The following is a 22,376-nucleotide window of genomic DNA, read 5'->3' as shown; positions in this document are numbered from 1 at the left end:
CCTGCAAAAAAAAACTCCCTCCTCCCCTCCCTCTATTCCCCACTCTGGCCTCTTACCTCTTCTCACTTATCACCTCCTTCCCTTTATCCTGTGGTCCACTCTCCTCTCCTGTCAGATTCCTTTATCTTCAGCCCTTTACCTGGCTTCACCTGCCACCTTCTAGCTCGCCTCCTTCCCCTCCCTTCACCTTTTAATTCTGGAATCTCCCTCTTCCTTTCCAGTCCCAAAGAAGGGTCTCATCTGAACCATCTACCATTATTCATTTCCATATATGTTGTCTTAGTTACTGAGTTCCTCCAGTGTGTCGCCCTGTATTTGGTTACTTGCTTATATTTTTTGCATGATCTGTTCTTTTTTTGCACACTCGATGTTTGCCAATCTTAGTTTTACATGGTTTTCCATGGATTCTATTGTGTTTCTTTGTTCTTTGTGGGTGTTTGCAACAAGAATAATCTCAAGGTTGTACTATTTATTTTGAACTTTGAAGTATTCCTTTAGGACTAGGTGAATGCTTGATTGACTTTATTCAATTCATTGAAGATAAGCACAAATGAGCAGAAGGCAGAGTAGCAGCTCATGGTTAAAGCTCTTTAAGGTTGTTAGAACATGGACATCATAATGACAGTTTGTGGTATTTCATGCCTTTTGTAATGATCATAGCAGACCCTAAGTCGACGCCTTTTTTTGGAATGTGAGGTGAAACCAGAGCAGCTGTTAGAAACCCACATGGTCACAGGGAGAAGGCACAAATGTCTTACAGGGAGTGGTAGATCCTGTTGGGTCATGTAAAGAGCTGCACTAACCACTGCGCTCTGCACCAAGTACAAGACAAAGGTTCACAGTGAGAAAAAACAGAGAAAGACGGAGAAGTGAGCTGGTGGAGGGGAACTGGTTGGCTGTGGTGCCCAAAAAGAAGCGGAGGGCTTTGATGCCTTCCTGGTGGGGGATGGAGGTGTAAAGGGACTGGACATCCATAGCGAAAATGAGATGACCAGGGCCAGGGGTCTGTTCCTGCCCCTCCGAACTTATATCAGCAGACCTTGATTCGGTTTTATTCCCCTGGTTCAGTCCCTTCCTACCTACATCCGTGACACTTCACACGCTCTTTATCTTGTCAACAGAAATTCTGCTGTTTGTAATAAACAGATGAGTATATGGATTAGAAATAACACTGACAATACAAGATCTGCTTCCATTCCATTGTTTCTGTGTATTCGTTCTGTGGTACAATATGGTCTTTTTGAATTCATCCAAGGTTTGTGATAAAGATTACAGTGTGAATTCAGTACTCACCACTACAAAGTGAAAATCCAGCATCAGCTGAATGACTTGGCATTTGCATAACTGAATCTGAGAAGACAGAAGCTGCTGTGGGCAACTTCTTGTTTTTCCACTGAATGTCTTGTTGGGGATTTCTTTGGTGTCGTGAGAAATCAGTTGATTGACAAGAATATCAATGATTCAAACATTAAGTTTCATAAAACAACAAATCTGACATCATACAGGACAGTAATAATAAACCTGATTCTGACTGCAATACTGTGATTTCTGTGTAAGATGTAACTGAATTTTCAATAGTTTGCTAAGGCATAATTACTGCTTGGAAACCTCTCTGGTCAAAATACTAATTTTACATGTGTGGAATCCTTCATAATTGCTTTGACATCTTTAAAGAATTTTGAGAATTCATTGTGGCTTTCAACCATGAACACAGTTTAACCTTTACTTTAGTCATTGCGAAAAAGTTAAGGTGTATCTTTTTACTTGCCAGTTAGTTGCCTGTGAGAATTATTCATTGGCTGCTCAGCCAGATTGTCAGCAGGACAACTGTGAACATCACATTTTTCTTACAACACGGAGAATGCCCCATGTTTCCCCTTAAACTATTCTTTCTTTATATGCTGATCAACTCTATCCCGATTCCACCTAGCTGCGGAAGCCAATCAACGTACCACGCACCATACCCTTAGAAAACCCCGGTGGCCGGGGAAACTCACACGATAGCAGAGAGACTGTGCGAACTCCATGTAGAGCACTCCTTTCAGCAACTGACGTCAGGGATGAAACCAAATGAAAAAGCAAAATCCCTATCACAGACTCGGCTGATCCTTGAGGGCAACCTTCTTCCAAGAGCAATAATATAACACAGAACGGTGCAGCCCACGTTGTGTCGACCTTTTAATCTACTCTAATATCAATCTAACCTTTCCCTCCCACATAGCTCTCAATTTTCCTTCATCCATGGTCCTATCTAAGAGTCTATTAAATTTCTCTCTATCATCACACCTAGCAGTGGGTTCCATACACCCACCACTCTCAGTGTAGTAATACCTCCCCTCTCCACCTCTGATATCTTCCCCCTCTGTTTGCAAAGGGATTTAAATAGATTTCATGCTGTCTTGCCAAAGCAGAGTCAGTAGTTGCTGGGAGGGTTGCTGATTTCCCACACTGAAGGGTGACTCAGTTACTCAATTCACAAAACATTTAGTGCACCAGCATGCAGTTCAGGGGAAGATCTTTTGTCTGATAACACTTGCCGCCCTGCTGCAGCAAAACAATTTATTTCACGTCACTTGTCAGTGATAATAGACCTGATTCTGATCTCACGACGCTTCAGTGCAAACTACCACCTGCATTTTGAGAAATCAAGGAGTAGATAATAATTGTTACGTGCAGAACACATGGTCTATTACTCTGGAAACAAGCCAAGCATCTCTGGGTATATGATAGTACATATGCAACGAAAGGCCACGCAGCCCCTTGGTGTGACAGAACTCTGGATTGCTAAAATAATGGTTCGTAGAAATGTCTGGCCATTTATCCACTGTTAAAGAGATACCCATCCAAAATTCACTTTTCAGTTCAGCAGCTCTAGCCTGTGGGTTACTTATTCCAAGTCCCAGTCTCCTACCCTCAAACTTTTCTTCTAATAACCTTTAATTCTTTTCCCAATTAATTTAGTTTTCTTCATACATCGTTTGACCTCCTTGCCAAAGGAAATGTATTGTTACAAACAACTCCAACAATTATTATTTAAGCTGCATTTCCAGCAGGAGTTTGAGCGCACATCAGAAACCCTGTCTGATTTCTCCTACCGTTCCACCCATTTGATCCTACAGAGGCAAATTTCAGAATATCCACCACCACTTGGGAGCAGCACAGATTTCAGCAAGGAAGCTGGATCTCTTCTGATCTGCCCGGCTTAATCCCCTGTGGCTGAGCAAGCTAAATCTTCCCTAATTCCTCATCAGGCTAGGTACTATCCATAGTTGGTAAGAGACATAACTAGAACTCTCCCCATCTTATCGGACAGTGATAAGAGCATAGATCTGGTTTGCCGAATGCTGGTCATGAGATCTGGGAAAGATTTAGGAAGCCACCTTTGATGATATAGTCAAAAGTTTGACTTTCTTTGTTACAATCACAACAGGACCATTTGCAAAAAATCCCCTGTTGTTGCAAAATTGAAATGAAAACAGAGAACACTGGAAATACAGAAGGTCAGGCAGCATTATTCCAGGAATGAAGGGGTTAAGCTACCGAATATTGATAGGACTAGATGGCATGGATGTAGAGCAGATGTTTCCTATGGTCGGGGTATCCAGAATTAGAGGGCACAGCCTCAAAATTGAAGGGTGACCTTTTAGAACAAGGGGAAGATTTTCTTTGAGCCAAAGAGTGGTGAATCTGTGCAATGTTCTGCCACGGGATGTGGTAGAGGCCAAGTCCATGGGTATATTCAAAGCAGGAATTGGTAGATTCCTGATCAGTCAGGGCATCAAGGGATATGGCGAGAGGGCAGGTGTATGGGGTTGAATAGGATACAGGATCAGCCATGATGGAATGGCGGAGCAGACTCGATGGGCTGAACGGCCTAATTCTGCTCCTATGTCTTATGGTCTTATCTGTGGAGAAACAGATTCAATGCTTTAGGTACTAAGAAACATTTGAGATCAAGCATTGCTTATGTCGTTAGATTTAGATTTTTTTTTTAAGATTTAGAGACAGGGCATGGTAACAGCCCCTTCCAGTCGATGAGCCTGCACTGCCTAATTACACCAGTGACCAATTCACCTCATAAACTGTGTGTCTTTGGAATGTGGGAGGGAACCAGAGTCCCCGGAGGAAATCTACATGGTCCTTACATACAGCACCGTAAACTGAACTTGGGTCTGTGGCAGTGCAAAACAACAGGCTAACCACTACGCTACCTTGCCACTCGGTTGTGCAAAGAAAACCAGAATGCTCGTAATAGGAAGGAAACAAAGCCACTGCATATCACAATGGCTTAGTAGGGCTTCTGCTGGGATAAATGAGTTACATCCCCTTTGTATGGTTTGTAACAGTTTATATTTTATTCATGATGTTGTTCCAGACAGACCTCCAATAAATTGGACATCAGGCTGGAATTTCTCGCACCATCATTGTTTTGATTTGGTCTTTTCTCCATCCTACGATGGGAAAAGAGTGCTGGGTTTGCAGGGATATAATGAATGCAGCAGAAAACAGATACGTGACTTCTGGATTCTCTGTGTGTTACTGTTGGGAGACAGTCCGTGGCTGTTGAATGCAGGGCTCTGATCTCAGTAATGTGCCCTTGTTTAGCTCCACAAGTGCTATCTTGGAGTGATGCCTGCCTTTCTGTTGAGCTACACAACCATTTGTGATGGAGCAATACTAATCTCTGCAAACGTGAGTTCAGAGGAAAAGGTTTCAGTGTGTGGTAAGGAGATGAAGGTGTTAAATTGGTCTTCCAGTGTGGAGGCTTAATAAAAAAAACAAGAGGAGGAAATAACCATAATGATGTGCATACGACATGACATTTTAATGATGTAGGTATTCTGCAGTAATATTTAAATAAACTTCATGAGGTACGTATATTTTAAAACAATTTATTTTAGTACAGAAACAATGTTGTAGTCTTAATAAATAAAATGAAAATTATACCGATATCTAATACTTCTGGCACTTAAGAGATTAGCTATTAAATAACATACCAATAAAATCGCAATAAAACAAGAGAAATGTCACATTGCCATTAAAAGATTGCCAAGGCCACACAAAATAAATGCTATGGTTTTAGGAAAAGTGTTGTAAAGAAGCTATTAGATGGTGTTTTCTTTTCTCCCTCAGATTGTCACAATGAACAATTTGCTAATTTAAATTCCAAAGTCATGAGCAACTTTAGTCCACAATGGATCTGTAGTATCACAAACCACTTCCTGCAGTTGCACCATCGTTAACCAACACTGGGACCCAGCTTTAACATGTGTACCTTGAAACCAATTGAACATGACATTCACTCAGATGCTGTGTTTGCTTTTTCAGCCAAGTTATCCTTGACATGGGGAAAGAATCTGGACGGTCTCCGGTTCACAGATCCAGGTTTAGGCCCTATCCTTATTCAGGAAGAGGCATTTCATCACTCTTGTGCCTGTCATTCACAGGCAGATCTCTTGGATCCAAGCCGTTCGATGTTTTGCCTGTAGTTGGCTGATCTGGTGTTTTCTTCTGGCGCTCTTCGGAAATTGCAGTCTGAAGGGAATTTCCAAAGGAGTCCTCTGTGTTGTGGAAGGTTGTGCTGGTCTGCATGGCCATGGCTGCACTGCCTAGTCTTGTCTGGACCACCGGGATTTCATTCATGGACTCTGCAGAATCTGAATGGTACTCACCTGGAGGTCCTGCAGCCCGCACGGAGCGGACAGTGCTCATTGATAACGCAGACAGATAATCCATCGATGGGAAGGTTTGGAGAGAGAGCACTGAAGTCTGAAAAGCAGGCACAAGAGCTGTGGAATGGAAGAAGCAAGTGGAATTAAAGATTCAAAGTACATTTATCATCAAAGAATGTATAAATAATACAATCTTGAGAATTGTCTGCTTGCAGGGAGCCACAAAGAGACAAACCCGAAAGAACCCAATTGAAAAAAAATAAAGACCAACCACCAGAGAAAAAAATAACACAAATCATGGAAACAATGGCAGCAACAACAACAGCATTCTGAACCAAACTGAGTCCCTGATCCAAATCTCCAGAGCAGCCCCGAGTCGGCCCAAAGCCTCGGTGTTCAGTTCATCATATTAATGGGACAAATCATCGCAAAGTTCTCAAACACCAACAGAAATCCTGCACGAAAACTGTGCTTGTTCTGATATAGAATATGGCTGAAAAGCTGAAGGATGTCACATGACAGCTTTAACCTTCAGGAATTGGCATGATTATGGTCAGGCCCGGGGATAATGATAGTCAGGGATGGGTATGTGGGTCATATCCTCATGCCTCTGCCCACCTGGGCCCTCCACCCCACCTAATCCTCCATATCTTATTTCTCAAAACTCTGAACCTGGCGGTGTGGGACCCCAGTGCACCCCCCACTGTGAACCTGGTGGTGTGGGACCCCAGCGCACCCCCCACTGTGAACCTGGTGGTGTGGGGCCCCAGCGCACCCCGCCACTGTGGACCTGGTGGTGTGGGACCCCAGCACACCCCCCACTGTGAACCTGGTGGTGTGGGGCCCCAGCGCACCCCCCACTGTGCACCTGGTGGTGTGGGGCCCCAGCGCACCCCCCACTGTGAACCTGGTGGTGTGGGACCCCAGCACACCCCCCACTATGAACCTGGTGGTGTGGGGCCCCAGCACACCCTCCCCCCACTCTGAACCTGGTGGTGTGGGGCCCCAGCACACCCCCCCCACTCTGAACCTGGTGGTGTGGGACCCCAGCGCACCCCCCACTGTGAAACTGGTGGTGTGGGACCCCAGCGCACCCCCACTGTGAATCTGGTGGTGTGGGACCCCAGCGCACCCCCCACTGTGAACCTGGTAGTGTGGGACCCCAGCGCACCCCCCACTGTGAACCTGGTGGTGTGGGACCCCAGCGCACTCCCCCCACTCTGAACCTGGTGGTGTGGGACCCCAGCGCCCCCCCCCACTCTGAACCTGGTGGTGTGGGACCCCAGCGCACCCACCTCCCCACTGTGAACCTGGTGGTGTGGGACCTCGGCGCACCCCCCACTGTGAACCTGGTGGTGTGGGACCCCAGCGCCCCCCCCCACTCTGAACCTGGTGGTGTGGGACCCCAGCGCACCCACCTCTCCACTGTGAACCTGGTGGTGTGGGACCCCAGCGCACCCCCCCCACTCTAAACCTGGTGGTGTGGGACCCCAGCGCACCCACCCCCCCACTCTGAACCTGGTGGTGTGGGACCACAGCGCACCTCCCACTGTGAACCTAGTGGTGTGGGACCCCAGCGCACCCCCCCACTGTGAACCTGGTGGTGTGGGTCCCAGCGCACCCCCCACTCTGAACCTGGTGGTGTGGGACCCCAGCGCACCCCCCACTGTGAACCTGGTGGTGTGGGACCCCAGCGCACCCCCCCACTGTGAACCTGGTGGTGTGGGTCCCAGCGCACCCCCCCACTCTGAACCTGGTGGTGTGGGACCCCAGCGCACCCACCCCCCCACTCTGAACCTGGTGGTGTGGGACCCCAGTGCACCCCCCACTCTGATTTTATTTGCAGTAAACTAATAAATACGGAATCACCCCTCCTGCTTCTGGTGCTGGTCTTTTGTGGATAGTTCTGGTCACTCAGGTAGCACGCTCTTTCATTAAAATATGATAGTCATAATTACAAGTCCCTCACTCTTTCTTTGTAGAACACCTCAGCTCCAATTGCCCTTTACAAAGTTTATGAGGATATTTGGGCTTCCTACATCTCTGTCGATCTCACTCAGATCTCATTATCCACCAAATCAAATTCCCACCTGTGCCACACTATTGCTAAAGTTCTGATCACTACTATCATTCGATTTGATTGAAACAAGCACTTCTGTCCTTCCTTCCCAACTTGTCTGCAACCTTCAATGTCGATCTCACTTTCCTTTTCCTCTATCTATTCAGTGTTTTCTGGATGAATGGAATCACATTCACCTGCTCTCACCAGACTGCCATCAGCAGAATTTTGTACAGCACTTGCATCATTTGCACCGTTACCTCTGGTGATCGCATCTCCCCCTTCTCTCTCTATGTGCATCTTCTTGACAACATTATTTGAAATGACAGCCTCAGCTTATACACAGATGATACTCACTTTTACCACTTGACAACTTCTCTTGATCCTAAACTTTCTCAAAATTAATAGACTGGTCTTGTGCAAGCCATTAGTAAGATCTCCTGTATTCCCCTCTATTTATGGACATCCCCTCGTCCCTGCCAAGGCTCTACCACTCAAACCTCTTTTTTTGTTATCTGTACACTTGATGAAGCCCAAAAAATTCCTGGCCTGACTTTGTCCTTTTCTTCTCCATAAATATAATCATTCAGAATTCTGTTGTCTGTATTTCATACACCCTCTGCTCTTGCTTGTTGATTTATGGTAAAGCAATATCTCAATTTCATAAACGTTCGTTTTTCATATTTATATCTCTCGCAAGCTCATGAATAATTTACCATATCTGCACTCTTCTAAGTCTAGCCCTTTGAGGATCTCTGTATTAAATTCTCCACGCTTCATATCAATGCTTTGAGCTGTCAAAGTCCTAAGCGTGTCTGTCTGTCTGTCTCTCTCTCTACCTCTCTCTCTCTCTCTCCCCCCCACCTCCCCCCTTCTTGGCTTGTTGCAGAATCACAGATCAGTTGCTTCACAGGAGTGTGCCTCACATTGTCCACTGTGGGTACCCAAAGAGCAACTTATTTGGTCCCAAACTATCTTCTTTCACCGGAGCTCTGAAGATTATTTTCTCCAAAGCACCTATCCATTTTTCTCACCCCTGACTGATTCTGCTTCTAGGACTCTTCCAGGCACAGAGTTCCAGATCCACCACCGTCTGTGTGATCGTGTTTCTCCTTATACCTCTCCTTCACTGTATTTCCCTTTCATTTCCACTATATCTCTGTGCTCCAACACCACCCCCCCAAATAAGATCCTTGAATCATATTTTAGTGAGAGAGCTTTTCTTGGTTTTACCCTAAAATTGGTCATAGTCTTGTACAGGTCAATCAAATGTCCAACAGGTCATAGTCTTGTACAGCTCGATCAAATGTCCAACGGGTCGTAGTCTTGTACAGGTCAATCAAATGTCCAGCGGGTCATTATCCTGTACAGCTCCATTAAATGTCCAACGGGTCATCATTGTGTACAACTCCATCAAATGTCCAGTCAATCTTCTTTAGTGCAAGGAAAATGACTCCAGCTTCTCCTATCTAATCTTGAAGCAAAAATCACTCATTCCTGGAAATTTTCCAGTAAATCTTTTCTTTCCCTTCGAAGGCCTTCACATATTTTCCCCAGTACAGTAACCAAAACTGGATGCTACACTTCAGATGTGATCTTTTGTACAGAGGAGTTATGTTGAATTTTTAAGCTCTGATGCCCCTATTTATGAAGGTATTCTCCCACATGTTGATGAAAAGCATTAGTGACAGCCTCTTGACTAAGGAAGTCACTCTGTTAAATGAGATAGGGTTTCCTAAACGAAAGGAGAATAAGAGTATAGCCTAATGAACCTTGCTGAGTGCCTGGGGAAAAGGAACATGGCTGGTCACTTGACACGACTGAATGGGCTTGCAACCCGTGGGCATAACGAAGGAAGCTGTCGCTGCATGCTTCATTTGCCAGCAGGTTAAAGGGACAGCTCTCCCTAAAAGACCACTACCCCCACCCCACTAAAAGGGAAACTAGTTCAGCCCTAATATGGCAGATGGATACCACAGCAGCGACGACGTAAATACTTGCTCTCCATGGCCGAGACGTACTCCAGTCTGATCAGGACCATACACTGAAGGGATGGCAGAAGTCGATCCGTTGTTATGGGGACCCACAAGAAATACAATGGGATAACGGGTCTCATTTTGCAGGACAGGGGGGGCTCTGGTTTCCTCCCACAATCTAAAGAGGTACCAGTCAGCAGGTTAATTGGTCATTGTAAATCGTCCTGTGATTAAGCTGGTGTTAAATAGGTGGGTTGCTGGCTGGTGTAGCTTGCTGGGCCAGAGGGCCTGTTCTACACTGTATCTCTAAATAACAAGAGCCTGAAAGACTGGGCCACTAGCAAAGGTGTATCACATGCTCCATTACTGCCCAAGCATCAGGGCTGATTAAGAGGATGAATAGACCTTTGAAGAAACAAAACTGCCTCTTAAAACCAACCTACACCCTACAGGGGAAGCTGGCTGTAGCAACTCAAGGCTGAGAGAGCCTGAGAAACAGACCCTCGCCTCAAAGATCACCTACAATTAGAACGATCAGGAATGCCCCAGAACCCCGAGGAGGAAGTGGCCACGATAGAAACATAGAAACATAGAAAATAGGTGCAGGAGTAGGTCATTCGGTCCTTCGAGCCTGCACCGCCATTTATTATGATCATGGCTGATCATCCAACTCAGAACCCCGCCCCAGCCTTCCCTCCATACCCCCTGACCCCCATAGCCACAAGGGCCATATCTAACTCCCTCTTAAATATAGCCAATGAACTGGCCTCAACTGTTTCCTGTGGCACAGAATTCCACAGATTCACCACTCTCTGTGTGAAGAAGTTTTTCCTAATCTCGGTCCTAAAAGGCTTCCCCTCTATCCTCAAACTGTGACCCCTCGTTCTGGACTTCCCCAACATCGGGAACAATCTTCCTGCATCTAGCCTGTCCAATCCCTTAAGGATCTTATACGTTTCAATCAGATTCCCCCCTCAATCTTCTAAATTCCAACGAGTACAAGCCCAGTTCATCCAGTCTTTCTTCATATGAAAGTCCTGCCATCCCAGGAATCAATCTGGTGAACCTTCTTTGTACTCCCTCTATGGCAAAGATGTCTTTCCTCAGATTAGGGGACCAAAACTGCGCACAATACTCCAGGTGTGGTCTCACCAAGGCCTTGTACAACTGCAGTAGTACCTCCCTGCTCCTGTACTCGAATCCTCTCGCTATAAATGCCAGCATACCATTCGCCTTTTTCACCGCCTGCTGTACCTGCATGCCCACTTTCAATGACTGGTGTATAATGACACCCAGGTCTCGTTGCACCTCCCCTTTTCCTAATCGGCCACCATTCAGATAATAATCTGTTTTCCTATTTTTGCCACCAAAGTGGATAACTTCACATTTATCCACATTAAATTGCATCTGCCATGAATTTGCCCACTCACCCAACCTATCCAAGTCACCCTGCATCCTCCTCACTGCTAACATAGAAAAACTTCCAGCAGTGGGTGGGAGAGTATGGCACAAGTACAAGGGAAGGGACTATCTGGAACGTGGGGAGCCAGAGTGATTTCTCACACCCCGCCCCTGACCTACAGTGGATGAAGGTCAGTAAAAGTACAGAGAAAGAAACTAGTTGAGTAATTCAGCACGAGATGATTATCAACATGACTCAAACAGCTGAATATATTTCAGAAGACTGAAATAAAGTGCAGTAAATATGATGCTTCAGGTATCTATTAACTAAAATCAATAGAATTTTACATTAGCTTTGTTGCAATACGTTGATACCATTTAAACAATTGTTTTTCTTTTGATAAATAGATTAGTTCATTTCAAATTTTGAAAATTTAGAAAATCACAATTCCTTCAATTTATTCTAAGTACAAACGTTTTTAAAAACTTTACTTTAGGTAATAACTATTTAATCCTTACCTGGTGGTAGTTGAGAACGTGGAAACGGTCCTTTAGTGGTGCGGATTGCAGCCTTGTGTCTAATTCTACCTGCAGCCATTTGACGTCTTCGTTTTTTCTTCAACGACAGAAAGATTAATATCAGTTATTCATCGAATGTAAAACTCTGCCAGAAGGATATATACATTGCATTCAGAAACCGACAGAGCTGTTCACATGCAAAGTACTACTTTAATTACATCCAGTAGGCGCTTTATTAGATACATCTGTACACCAGCTTGTAAATACAAATATCTAATCAGCCAATCGTGTGGCAACAACTCAATGCATAAAAGCATGCAGACATGGTGAAGAGATTCAGTTGTTGTCAAGGCCAAACATCAGAATGGGCAAGAAATGTGATTTAAGTCACCTTGACCATGGAACGATTGTTGGTGCCAGATGAGGTGGTTTGAGCATTTCAGAAACTGCTAATCCCCTGAGATTTTCGCACACAACAGTCCCTAGAATTTACAGAGAATGGTGCAAAACACAATAAGCATACAGTGAGCAGCAGGTCTGCAGGCAAAAACATCTTGTTAACGAGAGAGGTCAGAGGAGAATACTCAAACTGGTTCAAGCTACAAAAGGGTGATAATCACAGCAATGTTCAAGAAGAGCAGAGTGAGCTGCCTCAATGACTATCAACCACTGACACTCACATTTACTGTGATGAAACGCTTTGAGAGCTTGGTCATGGCTAGAACCAACTCCTGCCTCAGCAAAGATCTGGATCCAGTACAATTGGCCTATCACCACAATAGGTCTACAGCAGATGCAATTTCACTGGCTCTTGGTACAACAGCAATACCTACCTCAGGCTACTGTTTATTGATTATGGCTCAGCGCTCAATGTTATCGCACTTTCTGTTCTAATAAACAAACTCCAAAACTTGGGCCTCTGTACCTCCCCCTGCAACTTCCTCACCAAGAGACCACAGTCTGTGCAGATCAGAAATAACATTTCTACCTCAATGAAAATCAAAACTGGAGCACTTCAGGGACAGGTGCTCACTCTCTCTACACACACAACTGTGTGTGACCAAGCACAACTCAAATCCCAGCTATAAATCTGCTGCAGACACAACTACCGTTGGCAGAATTTCAGATGCTGATGAGGAGGGTGTGACAACAACCTTGCACTCAACATCAGTAAGACCAAGGATTAAATGTGGACTTTAGAAAGGGGAAGTCAGCACAACATAGCATCAATCCTCATGGAGGAGGGATCAGAAGTGGGGACAGTGAGCAGTTTCAGGTTCCTGGGTGTCAAGATCTCTGAGGATCTAACCTGGTCCCAACATATCGATGTAGTTATAAAGACAGCAAGACTGCGACTATGCTTCATCAGGAGTCTGAAGAGATTTGGTGTGTCAACACATACCCTCAAAAACTTCTATAGATGTACCATGGAGAGGATTCTGACAGGCTGCATCACTGTCTGATACGGTGGGTGGGGGGGATGCTACACCACAGGACTGACAGAAGCTGCAGAGGGTTGTAAATCTAGTCAGCTCCATCTTGGGTACTAGCCTACAAAGTAACCAGGACATCTTCAAGGAGCGGTGTTTCAGAAAGGTAGTGTCCATTATTAAGGACCTCCAGCACCCAGGGCATGCCCTTTTCTCACCGTTACCATAAGGTAGGAGGTACAGAAGCCTGAAGGCGCACAGGAACAGCGATTCAGGAACAGCTTCTGCTATCCGAGTCCTAAATGGACATTGAACCCGCGAACACTACCTCACTTTTTTAAAATACACATTATTTGTTTTTTGTACAATTTTTAATCTATTCAACATATGTATACTGTAATTTATTTATTATTATTATTTTACTATTTTTTCTTGTTCTGTGTTATATATTGCATTGAACTGCTGCTAAGTGAATAAATTTGACAACACATGCTGGTGATAATAAACCTGATCCTAATCAATATCTCTGAAGATCGATCTTGAATTCATCAATTACAATTACTTTCAATGCCCTGTGCATCAGCCTCCTTTACCTGCGAAATCTTCTTTATCTGCAAAATCTTCTTTATCTTGACTTGTTTATGATTAGAAGGAACTGCTGGCAAAGTTTCATCCTCTGTCCTGAAGCCATCCCCGTGATTCTCTGATCCTGACCTGTGAAACAGACGACAGGATACAAAGTAAAACAAAATGGGGTACAGACAGTCAGTGGTGAGGTGCAAGATTCTTCATACTAGTAAAGAGAGAAACGACAGATAAATTCACCTTGTTGTCTGATAGTTATCTATATACACCTGTAATCCTGTGTCTGGTCTAACTTTACTGATATGCAGACATCAGTCAAGCATTCTTTTGCTGTTGACTTTGTTCAATGTTATTATTATTTCTGAGTCTTGGTATCACAAGCTTTATTATAGAGTCCAGCATTTTCCCAACTACTGATGTTAGGCTAACAGGTTTCTGAGTTTTCTCTCTTCCCATCGACAAAAGTCTATCTTGCTATTTCTATCACGCCCCATTTAGGTATCTCACTGTATTGTTCTTCTGATGTACACAAAATCTCAAGCACTTAGGAAACAGAACAAAATCAGTTCTTCTACACTCTACCATGGTTCCCCGTATATTTTTCATAACTGATTTTGATTGCAGAAAACCCCTAACACCTCCAAATTAAAAAAAAAATTATCTGCTTCCTGGTCCAGTACCAATATTTATCTAAGGACTATCATGTACTGTATACCAAATCGGGCATTCACTATAAACATGTCCTCAGATTTAAATATATTTGAATTCCAACAAACCTATTTAAAATAATACTTCGTTGTAAAATTATACACCCAATTTCAATAATACAACTACTGCAGGGTTATAGTTAGATAATGTGAGCAAATTAAGATGCTACATTGTGGTATAAATGAATATTGTATGTTAAGACTCAACTTGGTGGTATATGGTTGAATGGAGGGGCCACCACACAGGATGGAAAAGAGCTGTCGAATACTGCAAACTCAGCCAGCTCCATCATGTGGCACTCACCTCCCCAGCATCGAGGATATCTTCAAAACGTGATGCCTCAGAAAGGAGACATCCATCATTAAGGGTTCCCATCACCCAGGACATGCCCTCTTCTCATTGCTACTATCCAGGGGGAGGCACAGGAGCCTAAAGACATACACTCAATGTTTCAGGAATAGTTTCCTCTCCTCCGCCATTAAATTAATTTGAATTGATTTGATTTAATGTTGTAAATTAACATAATGCTATTTTATACACTTATTCTAACACTTCTTTTAAAATGATTATCAATTTAGCTTTGGATGCTGAGAAAAGTTAAAATGAGGAATTATTCATTTGTTACTGACCCATTTGTTGAGGTGCTTTCAAAGTGAACGTGAACACTACCCTTTCGACGAGATGCCATGTTTTTTATCCTCTGGAAAACAGACAGGTTACCATACCATTTGAGCTTCTGTTTTTTTAAAAATACAATCTTCACTAAAGACATGCTTCTTTCACAGTGGCCCAAGTAGAAACACACATTTTTGCCAATAAGCTGGTCTCTTGGGATGGAAGCAAAACTTTTCATCAGTACAACTGAAGGTTAATGATTATACAATTAAAGGTAAAAATGGCAGAATTTCAGTTTTGTTTATGGTTTAATGATAAATATAACGCTAGGATTGGTACACATTTGTAAAGTCATAAACCAAGCCTGCGAAGCTCAAAGCGAACTTGTCAATCTGAAGAAGCTCTGCTGGAAGATGCACATGTTTGGACGGCTGACATTGGGTGCAACTTGTCCAGATGAAAGAATATTTACCCTTGAAACTGAATTCTCACCGAGTCATTCTCTTTAGAAATGGATTAAATGGAGTAATTTGTCCAACTCAAATTGTTATACTGGAACATAACTGTCAATATTTGAAAATTAAATATCAAGTTCAGAACCAGTAACTGCTTTATCAATGGCCAAAAACTGAAAATAAAAGTACAACATATAATTTCAGCTAATGATACGCTAAAAGCTTTTCTTAACATGGTCCTTATATGGCCATTAACAAGCTTTTATCATCTTCACTTACACCAACGCTCATATAAAAAAAAGTTTCAGCATTGATACTGTGGGACACTAATACCCGTACACATACTAAGCAAATCTAAAAAGCAACAAATTTACCTGGCTATTTTCCCAAGATCAACACATCTCTTACATGCAACACACATAAAAGTTGCTGGTGAACGCAGCAGGCCAGGCAGCATCTCTAGGAAGAGGTGCAGTCGACGTTTCAGGCCGAGACCCTTCGTCAGGACTAACTGAAGGAAGAGTGAGTAAGGGATTTTCTTACATCTCTTACATAGCAACTTATCAACACCCTTTGAAACCTGTTAGAAATTCACGTTCTTTTCTCACAAAATAGAATTAGTTAAAACACCACTGACCACCTTTCATCAGCTGGTGCCTTTTCCATCAACTCTTGAAGTTCATCCATAATGAGCAGAAACAAACTGATCTATTATTTTATCGAATTCACGTCTCCATCAGTGGTTAGTGATTTTCACTCTCCCGTCTTTGGAAACATTTTCATATTTAAAGTAATTTCAGGAATATAATGGTGAGTGATCTTATTATCAATTTTGTCAAAGTAAACTTGGACAGTAATCGGTGCAATACTGGAGGAAGGGGTGCTATGTGAGGGAGATTTGATCTACCCGCTCAAAAGTACCAACAAAAGATACTTTGAAAATATCTTTAAGACAATAGAGATACCCTGACATAAAAGGAGAATTCCTCTAATCATTCCTCAGTCAACATCTCTTCAATTTATTATTCAACCACAAGCCCAGTGCTGATCTCACCACTGTACAAGAAACTTGCCATGTAAACTCTTTTGAACTCTCCTCCCCCACCCCTACCATCACCTTAAAGCTATCCCTCTTAGCATTTAACATTTCCACCCCGAAACAAAGACTGTTGAAGGGTCTTGGCCTGAAATGTTGACTGTTTAATTCCTTCTACAGCTGCCACCTGACCTATTGAGTTCCTCCAGAACTTTGTGTGTTGTTCAGGATTTCCAGCAACCGTACACTCCCTTATGCTTCTGACTGTCTAGATTATCTGTGCTTGACAAGTTTACATTGGAAATCGGTTTATGATTGTCCCATGTACTGAGATACAATGCAACATTCTTGCTTCAGTGCCGTCCCAACACGTCATTCCATTCAGACCATATACTTCAGTCAGGTCTTCCCTAGTCCAAGCTTGTTCATCCTCTCCTTATAGCTGATCTCTTTAATCCAGACAACATCCTGGTGAACTTATCTGTACCCTGTTCAAAGCCTCTACATCTTTCTTGTAATGAGGCAAGCAGACCTGCACACAATTCTGCAAATTGTAGCAGACCAGCTGCAAAGTGACTTCCCCTCTTGTACACTGAGCACCACTGCCGACGACGGGAAATCTGTCCTGCCTGCTCTATCACCTTCGCACCATAGGTGCTACTTTTAGGGAGCTATGGACCTCCTCCAAAATCCCTCAGTACATCAATCCTCCCAGAAACTCTATCCCTTCATCTTACGTGCAAACTCCCAAAGTGTAGCACCTCACACTGGTCCAGATGAAGCTCCAGCCATCATTTCTCTGAGAACATTCCTGATTGGTTAAGATCCTGCTGAATCATTGGACAACCTTCCTCATTGTCCATAACTGGAGCACAGATGTACTGTACGTCTTCATGTTTCCTAGCACCATGTCTCAATGTTTAGTAGACCGCCACGTTACTGTTTTTTCACTGTTACTCAAACCTTCCCAGACTATTTATATCCTAACTTCCAACCCTTGTCAGTTTATTAGTTAGAATCTATTAACTTCTATTCATTTCTCTACATACAAAATTCTTCCTGTTTCTGCCACTCTTTCATGATTCACAATCCAGTGTCAATATCTTAATCAGCTTAACCCGAGAACATAAGCAAGGTTTTCTGAACAGGCACAGGACAGTATCAGAAGTTATAAAATGCACATATCATTTATAGAAAACTGGCACCTTGCTACCTGAATAGGTCTCAATCGTGGAGCTTCTACTTCATCATTTTCTGACCTTCGACGTCGAGAGTACAGAAGTAGGTATTCGTAAGTGCTTAGTCGGTTCCACACTGTCAGAGAAAGAACATGTCCAAGTTATGTGCCGCCTGCAAATTCTACACTGAATCTCTAACGATGTCTTGCAAAACGAGTAATACTATTAAGTTCATTTTGGATGTTAGTGCTGGGCTTTAGACATAAATGAAAAACAAATTTAGAAGTAAAATTTATTAAGATAGCAAACTGAAAAATACATGTAAAATGTTTTAAAAGCTTTTGACACTTTAGAAAGAAAATCAAAATGTATTTTTTAATGCTGAACACCATTGGAACCTACTTTTATCAAGAAAACATGGAGAAGTTTATCTGATAAATGCTAAAATATTCATTTTTGCTACTATGTGATATATCAGTGGTTTTAGATGCAATGCACTGTTTTTGCAATTATTCTTAAAGCCTGCTTTCTGAATTGCCAAGCACATTGCTTTCATATAAAAAACACAATTAGGCGGAATATTAGCAAGATATTTTCTGGTTATATGCTTATGGCTGGAGAATTGGCACACGTGCATGCGGTATATCTTGAAAAACAAAAAGGTAACTCTGGCCTTAATTTAATGGACAGAAGAAACACAGGCAAAACATATGAGCCATCAGTAAATCAGAAACACAGAAGAGATTCTGCAGGTACTGAAAATCTAGAACAACGCACATAAATGCTGGAGGAAGTCAGCAGGCCAGGCAGTATCAATGGAGTAGAATAGACAGTTGCTGTTTCAGGCTGAGACTCTTCATCAGGATTAGAAGTGGGGGGGGGAGACGCCAGAATAAGGTGGTGGGGGATGATAGGTGAAACAAGGGGAGGGAGAGAGTAAATGGGTTGGGGAAGGGTAATGATAGACAAAGAGGTGGGAGGTGATACATGGAAGAGGTAAAGGCAAACGGAGTCTGATTGGAGAGGGCAGTGGACCATGGGAGAAAGGAAAGGAGGAAAGACACCAGAGGGAAGTAATGGGCAGGTGAGGAGAAAAGAAGGGGCAGCGGGGAGCCAGATTGGGGAATGCAAGAGGGATGGGAGAGCAGAAGAAATTACCATAGGTTAGAGAAATTAATGCCCATGTCATCAGGTTGGATCCAACAACCTTTCTAAAATAAAACTTGTATTTCTTTAATTACCACAGCTACTGCAATCTAGAATTATTCAATTGTCTGCAAGTTATAACCCAAGGCTGTAAAAGATGGTACAAAAAACATCTGATCTTCCATATCCATCACATCATTCTCCCTAACTTCTGCCCTCTTCAACACGATCCAAGCACTAGGCACATCTTTACCTCTCCCAACTCTCCATGATCGCTCTCTACATGACACCCTGGGGCACTTACTCGTCCCCATTCATCTTCTTCCTGGCACTTATCCCTGCAAGCATGACCAGTTCTATACTTGCACCTCCCTCACCTCCATTTAGGGTCCCAAACAGTCCTTCCAAGTGAGGCGACATTTCACCTGCAAATCTGTCAGGGTCATCTACTGTATCTGGTGACGCCCCCCCCTACATTGGTGAGAGCCGATGTAGGTTGGGTGGCCACTTGATGAGCACTGTTGCTCCGTCTGCCACAAAAGTTGGGATTTCCCCGTGGGCACACATTTCAATTTGACTTCCCATTCCCATTCTGAAATGTCAGACCATGGCCTCACAGACTGTCATGAGGCCACCCTCAGACTGGAGAAGCAACAACTCATATTCCTTCTGGGTAGCCTCACCAGATGGATATATTTAAAGTGTAGTTTGATGGTTCTTGATTAGTCGGGGCATCAAAGATTATGGGAAGAAAGCAAGAAAATGGGGTTGAGATGGAAAATAAATCAGTGATGATGCAAAGGCAAACAGACTCATTGGCTGAATGGCCTAATTCTGCTTCTGTGTCTTATTGTCTTCAATTACTATATTTTGATTTCTGTAATACATTAATTTCTTTATTTGAAAAAACTCAATCTCAGAATGTCCACTTTGCTAATAATGAATTGGCTTTGCAATCTGAATACAACCAAGAGCCACAGAACTATGAGACACAAGTGATCTGTTGGTCAATTGAATGTGTATGAGAAGTGCAAAGGCCATTTCTATTTACCTTCATTTCTACATTCTTTGAATCGGTTCCAAATTTTGAACCTGTCCTGTCAGAATCAGGAATGATTAACTGTGTTTGTTCAGGCATCAGGCTTCTAGATTAGTTTGCTAGTTCATTTATTCTGTACTGTGTCGTATGACCTGTGGCATCATGGTTTGTCTATGACCACAATTGTTCTTGGTAGATTTTTCTACAGACATGGTTTGCCATTGCCTTCTGGGCAGTGTCTTTACAAGACAGATGACCCCAACCATTATCAATATTCTTCAGAGATTGCCTGGTGTCAGCGGTCGCACAACCAGGATATGATACGCACCAGCTGCTCATATAACCTTCCATCACTGCTCCCATGCCTTCATGTCACGCTGGTCTTGGGTTGGGGGGGTGCTAAGCAGGTGCTATACCTTGTCCAAGGATGACCTGTAGATCAGCAGAGGCAAGGAGCGTCCTACACCTGCTTTGGTAGAGACATTTCTCCACCCTGCCATTTATCTAGATTAGTAATCCAATTAAATATTACATTTATGCTGCCCTCTGGGTGAGGTTAACAAAGTGCCTGTCTTCCTTTCAATTATTTCATGAAAATAAATGTAAAGAAATGTAAGGTTTGAGGTCTGCACCCTTGAAGCAGAACAGAAGTGGTAAAACTAAAACTATGGAGCACTACCTTGGTGCTGATAATTACAAGGAACAGTCCAGGACAACCAACGTTTTAGTAAAAAAAAATGGAGTTCTCTATTGGAAAAGTAGGATTAGTTTGCTCGACTGTGTAAATACTGTATGCCAAGCCTATTTTATCATCTGTCATAATTTCTATGATCTGTCAAAGTAGATACTTCCCATAGTAGAGAATTGATCAAGTTCAACTTTTAAATAATCATTTGCTTGTAACAGAATCTTTAAGACATAATTTAAAGAGGCCTTAATTTCTTTTAGAAAAAAACAATACTAGCGGTGAATCTTACTGATGTTACAACTGGAGCAGACATTTCGTACATTACTTACTGAGGTAGAAGTGGAAGAACAGAAGGTAGCACAAAAGTATCAGTGCAATCAGACTTAGTCCAATAGTGACCACAGCGAGAACAAGAAGAGTAGGTGCGTTTATCCGAACGGAAAAATATGGCAGAAATGCAAGCCAGGTATTTGCATCATTTACCGCTGTTGGAATAAAGAGTACAAGTTTAAACTGGATTTAAGTTCCACCAGATCTCTCCCAATTCTACCCTTCATTTAAAGGTTCGAGGTATAATGTTGAAGATTCAGAGCAGTAATTGCTCTGAACAATCTATTGACATTCAGCCTGCCTGATTCCATAAAAGGACTTAAACTGGATAAAAGCCCTCATTGTTTCTTTCGTGAAATGTGCTTGGGGTATAAAACTATACAAACTTGATCTGCAATGCATGTCCTTTTATCCATATTTCCACAAACATAACGTTAAAGTTTTCAAACATTTTAAAAGCTCAATGACTTTCTGATTTTTATAAAGTACCTAAAGCGATAAAATAATTCCATCAGACCAATATAATCAGTGAGACTTACAAATGTTCAAAGAAAATAAATACACTAACATAATATAAGCTTTTTAGTCACTGTGTGTACACTGTATGCACTAATATACAACAATATTTCAGTCACTGTCAGGGGGGGTGTGTACACTGTATACACTAATATACAATATTTTAATGTTCTGTTTAGAGTCAAGGAATTATTATAACAATGAGAAATAACTGAGTATAAATAAATATTGATAATGTAGTGTTCTCGTGCATACAGTAATTGCATGAAAGCCAGAAACTCCTAATGCCTTAGTTAATATGGATCTCCAAAATACACTTAAATCAAGATGCAGGAGAATTGTTTACCATTAATATTTCAAAATACTTTCCTGCAAAACGTTAACAGAATTAAGAATTTCAATTCAGGATTTTAAATACCTCTGTCTTTACAGTTTATATTCAAATTATCAAGTCATTTGAATTAAGTGTTTAAAAAAACTTGAACTGATATTGATTTTTGAAATCTATTCCTTACTTCAATTGTAAATTTTTGTCTTTAAGTTTTCTTCTTTAATTAATTGCGAGTAGTCAAGGGATTGTCCAGGTTTTTGCTTCTTTAGTTTTTCAAGTTTTACTTTTACATGACATACTACTGGGTTACGGTCACTATTATAGTCTGCACCTGGATATGTTTTGCATTGAGTCACTGAGTTTCTAACTCTTTGGTTTACAGTAATAAAGTCAATTTAATTTCTAGTGTTATCACCTGGACTTTTCCAGGTCCACAAGCATCTTGGATGGTTTTTAAAGTAGGTATTCATAATGACCTGATTATTCATCTTGCACCATTCTACCCATTTCTCACCTCTTTCATTTCTTTCCCCAAGTCCAAATTTTCCTGTGGTATTTCCATCAGCACCTTGTCCTACTTGAGCATTTAGATCTCCCATGACAATAACAATATCTTGAGATTTGCATCCATTCTTTGCTTGTTCAAGCTCTTCACAGAATTTATCTATATCCTCATTTGTTACATCTGTTGT

At 42.4% G+C, this 22,376-nt stretch overlaps 1 protein-coding gene across 1 annotated transcript in view; it reads right to left on the bottom strand.

Annotated features, from left to right (window-relative positions):
- Positions 1-5,400: 5,400 nt before the first annotated feature.
- Positions 5,401-22,376, bottom strand: part of LOC134356596 (palmitoyltransferase ZDHHC1-like) — a 38,365-nt gene continuing 21,389 nt past the window's right edge. The window contains exons 7-12 of the mRNA XM_063067556.1: positions 20,837-20,992; positions 17,670-17,770; positions 14,980-15,050; positions 13,651-13,771; positions 11,628-11,724; positions 5,401-5,789 (exon numbers count right to left, since the gene is read on the bottom strand). Of these exons, the coding sequence (XP_062923626.1) occupies positions 5,401-5,789; positions 11,628-11,724; positions 13,651-13,771; positions 14,980-15,050; positions 17,670-17,770; positions 20,837-20,992 (935 nt within the window). The remainder of the gene's footprint in view (positions 5,790-11,627; positions 11,725-13,650; positions 13,772-14,979; positions 15,051-17,669; positions 17,771-20,836; positions 20,993-22,376) is intronic.

Source organism: Mobula hypostoma, chromosome 14 (genome assembly GCF_963921235.1).
Source record: "Mobula hypostoma chromosome 14, sMobHyp1.1, whole genome shotgun sequence".
Lineage (NCBI taxonomy): Eukaryota > Metazoa > Chordata > Chondrichthyes > Myliobatiformes > Myliobatidae > Mobula > Mobula hypostoma.
Note: the sequence above shows the minus strand (reverse complement) of the source record. Positions and strands in the feature narration are given on the sequence as shown.